General features: G+C 40.3%; 1 protein-coding gene across 5 annotated transcripts in view; it reads right to left on the reverse strand.

Annotated features, from left to right (window-relative positions):
- Positions 1-1,519: 1,519 nt before the first annotated feature.
- Positions 1,520-13,490, reverse strand: part of LOC106597637 (receptor-interacting serine/threonine-protein kinase 3) — a 46,593-nt gene continuing 34,622 nt past the window's right edge. For 2 of the 5 annotated variants that reach the window (XM_045697097.2, XM_045697102.2), the window contains exons 13-25: positions 12,067-13,402; positions 11,847-11,909; positions 11,087-11,360; positions 9,354-10,881; positions 7,758-9,144; positions 6,998-7,271; positions 5,457-6,792; positions 5,237-5,299; positions 4,616-4,750; positions 2,936-4,271; positions 2,716-2,778; positions 2,095-2,229; positions 1,520-1,750 (exon numbers count right to left, since the gene is read on the reverse strand). In XM_045697097.2, coding sequence (XP_045553053.2) covers positions 13,383-13,402 — 20 coding nt within the window. In that variant the 3' untranslated portion in view covers positions 1,520-1,750; positions 2,095-2,229; positions 2,716-2,778; ... (8 more) ...; positions 11,847-11,909; positions 12,067-13,382. The remainder of the gene's footprint in view (positions 1,751-2,094; positions 2,230-2,715; positions 2,779-2,935; positions 4,272-4,615; positions 4,751-5,236; positions 5,300-5,456; positions 6,793-6,997; positions 7,272-7,757; positions 9,145-9,353; positions 10,882-11,086; positions 11,361-11,846; positions 11,910-12,066; positions 13,403-13,490) is intronic. The other 3 variants (XM_082962641.1, XM_082962643.1, XM_082962642.1) reach the window with 3 other exon arrangements.

The raw sequence follows: 13,490 nt of genomic DNA on the forward strand, positions 1-13,490 counted from the left end.
TCTGAATTACCTTTTTCGACATCTGTCTTTAACTTATCTGCTAAATCAATTATTCCCATGTTCTCCAGGATCTTCTGGGTGATTTTCATAGCACCTTCTTTCTTATAGGCCTGCACCATCTTACTCACTGTCTTGTGCCTGCTAGCATCCTCTAGATTGGCGATTGACATGGGATTGAAGCCTTCGAGTGTTTCCTCCATCAGGTTCCACTGGAAGGTCTCAAATGTAGCCTTGTCTAGTTTCTCTAGGGTAGCCAGCAGCCGCTGTGGAACGGGTGTGGCCATTGTAGATCACTAGTACGGGTCAAATATGAATATATTAAATTAATACAACTTCACTACAAGCAAAAAAATGGAGTCAACCATATTGACACATTGGCAATCTTTATTTTACCCATTAAACCCAGGTACTTACAATGTGTCTGTGTTGGACAGATAACTCCCAGTAACTCTTTGTCTCAAAAACTTTTTCTACAGTTTTTTACTTTCAGTTTTCTCTTTACATTCTCCACCCCTTTTTATCTGAAAAGAGGGGGTGGAGTTCCAAGTGCACAGTTAAGACTTTATATACAGACATGTAATGACATGTTTATTTCAGAGCACGTTGGTCTATCTCAGAAATAATTGATCCTGCTTTGCAGACTACCCCACTGGTCTCAGGTCTACAGGCTTCACCAAATACAACATATCTATTCTATACCAAATACACATTTACTTTTCTGGATAGTAATGTAATTCTACATAATCTGGTCAGTGACAACCATCTAGTGGTGATCAGAGTTAATACAGGTCAGTTTTAGATGCAGATAACTTTGTCCTCAGAGGCAATTACTTATGCAGCAATCACAATACCTGCAGATGATATCACATATTAAAAAACAAGAACATTAAAGTAGCAAAGGATATTCTCCATGTGCTGCTTGTGAATACTGGTCTCTAAGGTGATAGAAGACAGATATAATGTAGGGATGATGTGTGTTTACACATAGATTTTTTGTAGAATAAAGAGCACCTTTACACTGTGAGGAAAAACTCATCCTATCCACCACCTGGACTTGAACACTCATCACATTGGCTAACTCTTATATTTCACAGGTGTACTGTTGGATCACAATAAAATGTTTCAAATGAATATGTTTCACAAGCATAATGGTGAGACATGGGCAGTATTCCCACCACAGGTGGCTGGTGGCGCCTTAATTGGGCAGGACGGGCTCATAGTAATGGCTGGAATTGAATTCATGGAATGGTATCAAACACATCAAACACATGGTTTCAAGGTTTTAGATTTTTTTCCATTTACTCTATTCCAGCCCTTATTATGAGCCGTCCTCTCCTCACCAGCCTCCTGTGTTTCCAACATACTGTTTTTCAAAATCGAATATAGTAAAACCATTAAAGATTCAGATGTCAAGGTTTTTGTATGACTTCTCTTGACTGGTGGCAAATCCCAGACCGGGTCCTAGTACGCTGTCTTCCGTATGCAATCTGAACAATTAAGCAACCAGGAAAAGACGTGATGTGATTAATTTAAAAAACACTATTTATTTTGTTACAAATTGTTGTTTGACAACAGTGGTGTGATAGGACCACTATTTCTGATGTAATGTGTGAGATTTAAACATATACGTGGTTGGGAGACAACAGTAAGATTTGGAAAAAAGTGAGCAGTGGGCCAGCAGGTTCCTAGAAGTCCAGACCATGACTGTAGAAGCCGCTCAAGTTATGACTTCATTTCTGGCCAACCCCACCTGTAGTCATATAGGAAAACAAAGGGAAATAATCAGTTGTGTGCAGAGTTTAGAATTACAGGGGAGCCAGGGGGAACTTTGCAGCCCCATAACAAACCATCACCTTCTCCATTCAAACTCATTATAGATAATCAACATTACAGCTGATTTCAGGGGAGCAGGGACTGGAATACACATATATTTTACTGATAGATACTTATGATACCAAAAGAGGAGAGAGAGGAGCTTACCCAGTTCTTCGACTAGAAGAGATTGTTGTTCCAGTAGAATTTTGTAAAAGGCTGATTTAGCCACCACTCCTCCTGGTTTCAGGGCCACATACAGCTTTCTCATCTTTGACATACTGGTTTGGGCCGCAGTGATTTCATAGTAATCCTCATCATGGATCATTTTCTTCTGGTATAGGCCATCTGCTATTGGCATCACCATGGTAATCCTTTGAACAAGTTTTTCCATGTTATCATCCACAAATTGGGCACCTGTGTTAGAGAACATCTGTTACTCAAAGAAACTTAAAGAATGATTGATTTTCAGTGAATCTAACCATGAATGTACAGGACTATACAGGGGAGACCGTAAATACGGAAGTTTTTCAATCAGCATCTTTGACAAACATGACATAAGAAAGACCTTGCATCAGAATTGTTTCCTGAATGAAAATGATATTCAGTACTCACAATCTGAGATATTAAAATGCATTTCATATCAGCACCCAACAAAGCTTTTTTAAGAGTTGAACATGCCATATTTTCCATTATGAATATTTCCTCAGTAATATGTATACTGTTGTCTTGCAGATTGATAGACTCCTGACTTTAGGTCATCTATTTATTCATCATATCTCTCAGTGGGAATCTGGTCAAATACAGTGATTATTTAATTCAATTTTTTGTAGTATCTTCTAACAACACTAGTTCAGTAATATTTCAGCATTTATCCCATGCAAACAAGGCAGGTTACATTACCATACTGCTTTGTCTCCATGACTGCAGATTGATCCTGGCTAGACTGGGGAGTAGCAGCTTGATCTGGCAAGAGAGAGAGACTCTCCATGACATGATTTGTAAAGAATCATCATCGAATACATGTTCTGTATTTGTAGCCTGAGTTGAATAAAGCACAAAACGACGTATGGCATGCAGAACTTGGCAATCTTTATTTTACCCATTAAACCCAGGTACTTACAATGTGTCTGTGTTGGACAGATAACTCCCAGTAACTCTTTGTCTCAAAAACTTTTTCTACAGTTTTTTACTTTCAGTTTTCTCTTTACATTCTCCACCCCTTTTTATCTGAAAAGAGGGGGTGGAGTTCCAAGTGCACAGTTAAGACTTTACATACAGACATGTAATGACATGTTTATTTCAGAGCACGTTGGTCTATCTCAGAAATAATTGATCCTGCTTTGCAGACTACCCCACTGGTCTCAGGTCTACAGGCTTCACCAAATACAACATATCTATTCTATACCAAATACACATTTACTTTTCTGGATAGTAATGTAATTCTACATAATCTGGTCAGTGACAACCATCTAGTGGTGATCAGAGTTAATACAGGTCAGTTTTAGATGCAGATAACTTTGTCCTCAGAGGCAATTACTTATGCAGCAATCACAATACCTGCAGATGATATCACATATTAAAAAACAAGAACATTAAAGTAGCAAAGGATATTCTCCATGTGCTGCTTGTGAATACTGGTCTCTAAGGTGATAGAAGACAGATATAATGTAGGGATGATGTGTGTTTACACATAGATTTTTTGTAGAATAAAGAGCACCTTTACACTGTGAGGAAAAACTCATCCTATCCACCACCTGGACTTGAACACTCATCACATTGGCTAACTCTTATATTTCACAGGTGTACTGTTGGATCACAATAAAATGTTTCAAATGAATATGTTTCACAAGCATAATGGTGAGACATGGGCAGTATTCCCACCACAGGTGGCTGGTGGCGCCTTAATTGGGCAGGACGGGCTCATAGTAATGGCTGGAATTGAATTCATGGAATGGTATCAAACACATCAAACACATGGTTTCAAGGTTTTAGATTTTTTTCCATTTACTCTATTCCAGCCCTTATTATGAGCCGTCCTCTCCTCACCAGCCTCCTGTGTTTCCAACATACTGTTTTTCAAAATCGAATATAGTAAAACCATTAAAGATTCAGATGTCAAGGTTTTTGTATGACTTCTCTTGACTGGTGGCAAATCCCAGACCGGGTCCTAGTACGCTGTCTTCCGTATGCAATCTGAACAATTAAGCAACCAGGAAAAGACGTGATGTGATTAATTTAAAAAACACTATTTATTTTGTTACAAATTGTTGTTTGACAACAGTGGTGTGATAGGACCACTATTTCTGATGTAATGTGTGAGATTTAAACATATACGTGGTTGGGAGACAACAGTAAGATTTGGAAAAAAGTGAGCAGTGGGCCAGCAGGTTCCTAGAAGTCCAGACCATGACTGTAGAAGCCGCTCAAGTTATGACTTCATTTCTGGCCAACCCCACCTGTAGTCATATAGGAAAACAAAGGGAAATAATCAGTTGTGTGCAGAGTTTAGAATTACAGGGGGGCCAGGGGGAACTTTGCAGCCCCATAACAAACCATCACCTTCTCCATTCAAACTCATTATAGATAATCAACATTACAGCTGATTTCAGGGGAGCAGGGACTGGAATACACATATATTTTACTGATAGATACTTATGATACCAAAAGAGGAGAGAGAGGAGCTTACCCAGTTCTTCGACTAGAAGAGATTGTTGTTCCAGTAGAATTTTGTAAAAGGCTGATTTAGCCACCACTCCTCCTGGTTTCAGGGCCACATACAGCTTTCTCATCTTTGACATACTGGTTTGGGCCGCAGTGATTTCATAGTAATCCTCATCATGGATCATTTTCTTCTGGTATAGGCCATCTGCTATTGGCATCACCATGGTAATCCTTTGAACAAGTTTTTCCATGTTATCATCCACAAATTGGGCACCTGTGTTAGAGAACATCTGTTACTCAAAGAAACTTAAAGAATGATTGATTTTCAGTGAATCTAACCATGAATGTACAGGACTATACAGGGGAGACCGTAAATACGGAAGTTTTTCAATCAGCATCTTTGACAAACATGACATAAGAAAGACCTTGCATCAGAATTGTTTCCTGAATGAAAATGATATTCAGTACTCACAATCTGAGATATTAAAATGCATTTCATATCAGCACCCAACAAAGCTTTTTTAAGAGTTGAACATGCCATATTTTCCATTATGAATATTTCCTCAGTAATATGTATACTGTTGTCTTGCAGATTGATAGACTCCTGACTTTAGGTCATCTATTTATTCATCATATCTCTCAGTGGGAATCTGGTCAAATACAGTGATTATTTAATTCAATTTTTTGTAGTATCTTCTAACAACACTAGTTCAGTAATATTTCAGCATTTATCCCATGCAAACAAGGCAGGTTACATTACCATACTGCTTTGTCTCCATGACTGCAGATTGATCCTGGCTAGACTGGGGAGTAGCAGCTTGATCTGGCAAGAGAGAGAGATTCTCCATGACATGATTTGTAAAGAATCATCATCGAATACATGTTCTGTATTTGTAGCCTGAGTTGAATAAAGCACAAAACGACGTATGGCATGCAGAACTTGGCAATCTTTATTTTACCCATTAAACCCAGGTACTTACAATGTGTCTGTGTTGGACAGATAACTCCCAGTAACTCTTTGTCTCAAAAACTTTTTCTACAGTTTTTTACTTTCAGTTTTCTCTTTACATTCTCCACCCCTTTTTATCTGAAAAGAGGGGGTGGAGTTCCAAGTGCACAGTTAAGACTTTACATACAGACATGTAATGACATGTTTATTTCAGAGCACGTTGGTCTATCTCAGAAATAATTGATCCTGCTTTGCAGACTACCCCACTGGTCTCAGGTCTACAGGCTTCACCAAATACAACATATCTATTCTATACCAAATACACATTTACTTTTCTGGATAGTAATGTAATTCTACATAATCTGGTCAGTGACAACCATCTAGTGGTGATCAGAGTTAATACAGGTCAGTTTTAGATGCAGATAACTTTGTCCTCAGAGGCAATTACTTATGCAGCAATCACAATACCTGCAGATGATATCACATATTAAAAAACAAGAACATTAAAGTAGCAAAGGATATTCTCCATGTGCTGCTTGTGAATACTGGTCTCTAAGGTGATAGAAGACAGATATAATGTAGGGATGATGTGTGTTTACACATAGATTTTTTGTAGAATAAAGAGCACCTTTACACTGTGAGGAAAAACTCATCCTATCCACCACCTGGACTTGAACACTCATCACATTGGCTAACTCTTATATTTCACAGGTGTACTGTTGGATCACAATAAAATGTTTCAAATGAATATGTTTCACAAGCATAATGGTGAGACATGGGCAGTATTCCCACCACAGGTGGCTGGTGGCGCCTTAATTGGGCAGGACGGGCTCATAGTAATGGCTGGAATTGAATTCATGGAATGGTATCAAACACATCAAACACATGGTTTCAAGGTTTTAGATTTTTTTCCATTTACTCTATTCCAGCCCTTATTATGAGCCGTCCTCTCCTCACCAGCCTCCTGTGTTTCCAACATACTGTTTTTCAAAATCGAATATAGTAAAACCATTAAAGATTCAGATGTCAAGGTTTTTGTATGACTTCTCTTGACTGGTGGCAAATCCCAGACCGGGTCCTAGTACGCTGTCTTCCGTATGCAATCTGAACAATTAAGCAACCAGGAAAAGACTTGATGTGATTAATTTAAAAAACACTATTTATTTTGTTACAAATTGTTGTTTGACAACAGTGGTGTGATAGGACCACTATTTCTGATGTAATGTGTGAGATTTAAACATATACGTGGTTGGGAGACAACAGTAAGATTTGGAAAAAAGTGAGCAGTGGGCCAGCAGGTTCCTAGAAGTCCAGACCATGACTGTAGAAGCCGCTCAAGTTATGACTTCATTTCTGGCCAACCCCACCTGTAGTCATATAGGAAAACAAAGGGAAATAATCAGTTGTGTGCAGAGTTTAGAATTACAGGGGGGCCAGGGGGAACTTTGCAGCCCCATAACAAACCATCACCTTCTCCATTCAAACTCATTATAGATAATCAACATTACAGCTGATTTCAGGGGAGCAGGGACTGGAATACACATATATTTTACTGATAGATACTTATGATACCAAAAGAGGAGAGAGAGGAGCTTATCCAGTTCTTCGACTAGAAGAGATTGTTGGTCCAGTAGAATTTTGTAAAAGGCTGATTTAGCCACCACTCCTCCTGGTTTCAGGGCCACATACAGCTTTCTCATCTTTGACATACTGGTTTGGGCCGCAGTGATTTCATAGTAATCCTCATCATGGATCATTTTCTTCTGGTATAGGCCATCTGCTATTGGCATCACCATGGTAATCCTTTGAACAAGTTTTTCCATGTTATCATCCACAAATTGGGCACCTGTGTTAGAGAACATCTCTTACTCAAAGAAACTTAAAGAATGATTGATTTTCAGTGAATCTAACCATGAATGTACAGGACTATACAGGGGAGACCGTAAATACGGAAGTTTTTCAATCAGCATCTTTGACAAACATGACATAAGAAAGACCTTGCATCAGAATTGTTTCCTGAATGAAAATGATATTCAGTACTCACAATCTGAGATATTAAAATGCATTTCATATCAGCACCCAACAAAGCTTTTTTAAGAGTTGAACATGCCATATTTTCCATTATGAATATTTCCTCAGTAATATGTATACTGTTGTCTTGCAGATTGATAGACTCCTGACTTTAGGTAATCTATTTATTCATCATATCTCTCAGTGGGAATCTGGTCAAATACAGTCATTATTTAATTCAATTTTTTGTAGTATCTTCTAACAACACTAGTTCAGTAATATTTCAGCATTTATCCCATGCAAACAAGGCAGGTTACATTACCATACTGCTTTGTCTCCATGACTGCAGATTGATCCTGGCTAGACTGGGGAGTAGCAGCTTGATCTGGCAAGAGAGAGAGACTCTCCATGACATGATTTGTAAAGAATCATCATCGAATACATACATTTTACATTTACATTTTAGTCATTTAGCAGACGCTCTTATCCAGAGCGACTTACAATTTGGTGCATTCACCTATAATATCCAGTGGAACAACCACTTTACAATAGTGCATCTAAATCTTTTAAGGGGGGGGTTAGAAGGATTACTTTATCCTATCCCAGGTATTCCTTGAAGAGGTGGGGTTTCAGGTGTCTCCGGAAGGTGGTGATTGACTCCGCTGTCCTGGCGTCGTGAGGGAGCTTGTTCCACCATTGGGGTGCCAGAGCAGCGAACAGTTTTGACTGGGCTGAGCGGGAACTGTGCTTCCTCAGAGGTAGGGAGGCGAGCAGGCCAGAGGTGGATGAACGGAGTGCCCTTGTTTGGGTGTAGGGCCTGATCAGAGCCTGAAGGTACGGAGGTGCCGTTCCCCTCACAGCTCCGTAGGCAAGCACCATGGTCTTGTAGCGGATGCGAGCTTCGACTGGAAGCCAGTGGAGAGAGCGGAGGAGCGGGGTGACGTGAGAGAACTTGGGAAGGTTGAACACCAGACGGGCTGCGGCGTTCTGGATGAGTTGTAGGGGTTTAATGGCACAGGCAGGGAGCCCAGCCAACAGCGAGTTGCAGTAATCCAGACGGGAGATGACAAGTGCCTGGATTAGGACCTGCGCCGCTTCCTGTGTGAGGCAGGGTCGTACTCTGCGAATGTTGTAGAGCATGAACCTACAGGATTGGGTCACCGCCTTGATGTTGGTGGAGAACGACAGGGTGTTGTCCAGGGTCACGCCAAGGCTCTTAGCACTCTGGGAGGAGGACACAAGGGAGTTGTCAACCGTGATGGCGAGATCATGGAACGGGCAGTCCTTCCCCGGTAGGAAGAGCAGCTCCGTCTTGCCGAGGTTCAGCTTGAGGTGGTGATCCGTCATCCACACTGATATGTCTGCCAGACATGCAGAGATGCGATTCGCCACCTGGTTGTCAGAAGGGGGAAAGGAGAAGATTAATTGTGTGTCGTCTGCATAGCAATGATATGAGAGACCATGTGAGGATATGACAGAGCCAAGTGACTTGGTGTATAGCGAGAATAGGAGTGGGCCAAGAACAGAGCCCTGGGGGACACCAGTGGTGAGAGCACGTGGTGCGGAGACAGATTCTCGCCACGCCACCTGGTAGGAGCGACCTGTCAGGTAGGACGCAATCCAAGCGTGCGCGGTGCCGGAGATGCCCAGCTCGGAGAGGGTGGAGAGGAGGATCTGATGGTTCACGGTATCAAAGGCAGCAGATAGGTCTAGAAGGATGAGAGCAGAGGAGAGAGAGTTAGCTTTAGCAGTGCGGAGAGCCTCCGTGACACAGAGAAGAGCAGTCTCAGTTGAATGCCCAGTCTTGAAACCTGACTGATTAGGATCAAGAAGGTCATTCTGAGAGAGATAGCAAGAGAGCTGGCCAAGCACGGCGCGTTCAAGAGTTTTGGAGAGAAAGGAAAGAAGGGATACTGGCCTGTAGTTGTTGACATCGGAGGGATCGAGTGTAGGTTTTTTCAGAAGGGGTGCAACTCTCGCTCTCTTGAAGACGGAAGGGACGTAGCCAGCATGTTCTGTATTTGTAGCCTGAGTTGAATAAAGCACAAAACGACGTATGGCATGCAGAACTTGGCAATCTTTATTTTACCCATTAAACCCAGGTACTTACAATGTGTCTGTGTTGGACAGATAACTCCCAGTAACTCTTTGTCTCAAAAACTTTTTCTACAGTTTTTTACTTTCAGTTTTCTCTTTACATTCTCCACCCCTTTTTATCTGAAAAGAGGGGGTGGAGTTCCAAGTGCACAGTTAAGACTTTACATACAGACATGTAATGACATGTTTATTTCAGAGCACGTTGGTCTATCTCAGAAATAATTGATCCTGCTTTGCAGACTACCCCACTGGTCTCAGGTCTACAGGCTTCACCAAATACAACATATCTATTCTATACCAAATACACATTTACTTTTCTGGATAGTAATGTAATTCTACATAATCTGGTCAGTGACAACCATCTAGTGGTGATCAGAGTTAATACAGGTCAGTTTTAGATGCAGATAACTTTGTCCTCAGAGGCAATTACTTATGCAGCAATCACAATACCTGCAGATGATATCACATATTAAAAAACAAGAACATTAAAGTAGCAAAGGATATTCTCCATGTGCTGCTTGTGAATACTGGTCTCTAAGGTGATAGAAGACAGATATAATGTAGGGATGATGTGTGTTTACACATTGATTTTTTGTAGAATAAAGAGCACCTTTACACTGTGAGGAAAAACTCATCCTATCCACCACCTGGACTTGAACACTCATCACATTGGCTAACTCTTATATTTCACAGGTGTACTGTTGGATCACAATAAAATGTTTCAAATGAATATGTTTCACAAGCATAATGGTGAGACATGGGCAGTATTCCCACCACAGGTGGCTGGTGGCGCCTTAATTGGGCAGGACGGGCTCATAGTAATGGCTGGAATTGAATTCATGGAATGGTATCAAACACATCAAACACATGGTTTCAAGGTTTTAGATTTTTTTCCATTTACTCTATTCCAGCCCTTATTATGAGCCGCCCTCTCCTCACCAGCCTCCTGTGTTTCCAACATACTGTTTTTCAAAATCGAATATAGTAAAACCATTAAAGATTCAGATGTCAAGGTTTTTGTATGACTTCTCTTGACTGGTGGCAAATCCCAGACCGGGTCCTAGTACGCTGTCTTCCGTATGCAATCTGAACAATTAAGCAACCAGGAAAAGACTTGATGTGATTAATTTAAAAAACACTATTTATTTTGTTACAAATTGTTGTTTGACAACAGTGGTGTGATAGGACCACTATTTCTGATGTAATGTGTGAGATTTAAACATATACGTGGTTGGGAGACAACAGTAAGATTTGGAAAAAAGTGAGCAGTGGGCCAGCAGGTTCCTAGAAGTCCAGACCATGACTGTAGAAGCCGCTCAAGTTATGACTTCATTTCTGGCCAACCCCACCTGTAGTCATATAGGAAAACAAAGGGAAATAATCAGTTGTGTGCAGAGTTTAGAATTACAGGGGAGCCAGGGGGAACTTTGCAGCCCCATAACAAACCATCACCTTCTCCATTCAAACTCATTATAGATAATCAACATTACAGCTGATTTCAGGGGAGCAGGGACTGGAATACACATATATTTTACTGATAGATACTTATGATACCAAAAGAGGAGAGAGAGGAGCTTATCCAGTTCTTCGACTAGAAGAGATTGTTGGTCCAGTAGAATTTTGTAAAAGGCTGATTTAGCCACCACTCCTCCTGGTTTCAGGGCCACATACAGCTTTCTCATCTTTGACATACTGGTTTGGGCCGCAGTGATTTCATAGTAATCCTCATCATGGATCATTTTCTTCTGGTATAGGCCATCTGCTATTGGCATCACCATGGTAATCCTTTGAACAAGTTTTTCCATGTTATCATCCACAAATTGGGCACCTGTGTTAGAGAACATCTGTTACTCAAAGAAACTTAAAGAATGATTGATTTTCAGTGAATCTAACCATGAATGTACAGGACTATACAGGGGAGACCGTAAATACGGAAGTTTTTCAATCAGCATCTTTGACAAACATGACATAAGAAAGACCTTGCATCAGAATTGTTTCCTGAATGAAAATGATATTCAGTACTCACAATCTGAGATATTAAAATGCATTTCATATCAGCACCCAACAAAGCTTTTTTAAGAGTTGAACATGCCATATTTTCCATTATGAATATTTCCTCAGTAATATGTATACTGTTGTCTTGCAGATTGATAGACTCCTGACTTTAGGTCATCTATTTATTCATCATATCTCTCAGTGGGAATCTGGTCAAATACAGTCATTATTTAATTCAATTTTTTGTAGTATCTTCTAACAACACTAGTTCAGTAATATTTCAGAATTTATCCCATGCAAACAAGGCAGGTTACATTACCATACTGCTTTGTCTCCATGACTGCAGATTGATCCTGGCTAGACTGGGGAGTAGCAGCTTGATCTGGCAAGAGAGAGAGACTCTCCATGACATGATTTGTAAAGAATCATCATCGAATACATGTTCTGTATTTGTAGCCTGAGTTGAATAAAGCACAAAACGACGTATGGCATGCAGAACTTGGCAATCTTTATTTTACCCATTAAACCCAGGTACTTACAATGTGTCTGTGTTGGACAGATAACTCCCAGTAACTCTTTGTCTCAAAAACTTTTTCTACAGTTTTTTACTTTCAGTTTTCTCTTTACATTCTCCACCCCTTTTTATCTGAAAAGAGGGGGTGGAGTTCCAAGTGCACAGTTAAGACTTTACATACAGACATGTAATGACATGTTTATTTCAGAGCACGTTGGTCTATCTCAGAAATAATTGATCCTGCTTTGCAGACTACCCCACTGGTCTCAGGTCTACAGGCTTCACCAAATACAACATATCTATTCTATACCAAATACACATTTACTTTTCTGGATAGTAATGTAATTCTACATAATCTGGTCAGTGACAACCATCTAGTGGTGATCAGAGTTAATACAGGTCAGTTTTAGATGCAGATAACTTTGTCCTCAGAGGCAATTACTTATGCAGCAATCACAATACCTGCAGATGATATCACATATTAAAAAACAAGAACATTAAAGTAGCAAAGGATATTCTCCATGTGCTGCTTGTGAATACTGGTCTCTAAGGTGATAGAAGACAGATATAATGTAGGGATGATGTGTGTTTACACATAGATTTTTTGTAGAATAAAGAGCACCTTTACACTGTGAGGAAAAACTCATCCTATCCACCACCTGGACTTGAACACTCATCACATTGGCTAACTCTTATATTTCACAGGTGTACTGTTGGATCACAATAAAATGTTTCAAATGAATATGTTTCACAAGCATAATGGTGAGACATGGGCAGTATTCCCACCACAGGTGGCTGGTGGCGCCTTAATTGGGCAGGACGGGCTCATAGTAATGGCTGGAATTGAATTCATGGAATGGTATCAAACACATCAAACACATGGTTTCAAGATTTTAGATTTTTTTCCATTTACTCTATTCCAGCCCTTATTATGAGCCGTCCTCTCCTCACCAGCCTCCTGTGTTTCCAACATACTGTTTTTCAAAATCGAATATAGTAAAACCATTAAAGATTCAGATGTCAAGGTTTTTGTATGACTTCTCTTGACTGGTGGCAAATCCCAGACCGGGTCCTAGTACGCTGTCTTCCGTATGCAATCTGAACAATTAAGCAACCAGGAAAAGACGTGATGTGATTAATTTAAAAAACACTATTTATTTTGTTACAAATTGTTGTTTGACAACAGTGGTGTGATAGGACCACTATTTCTGATGTAATGTGTGAGATTTAAACATATACGTGGTTGGGAGACAACAGTAAGATTTGGAAAAAAGTGAGCAGTGGGCCAGCAGGTTCCTAGAAGTCCAGACCATGACTGTAGAAGCCGCTCAAGTTATGACTTCATTTCTGGCCAACCCCACCTGTAGTCATATAGGAAAACAAAGGGAAATAATCAGTTGTGTGCAGAGTTTAGAATTACAGGGGGGCCAGGGGGAACTTTGCAGCCCC

This window comes from Salmo salar, chromosome 16 (assembly GCF_965601325.2).
Source record: "Salmo salar chromosome 16, fSalSal1, whole genome shotgun sequence".
Classification (NCBI taxonomy): Eukaryota; Metazoa; Chordata; class Actinopteri; order Salmoniformes; family Salmonidae; genus Salmo; species Salmo salar.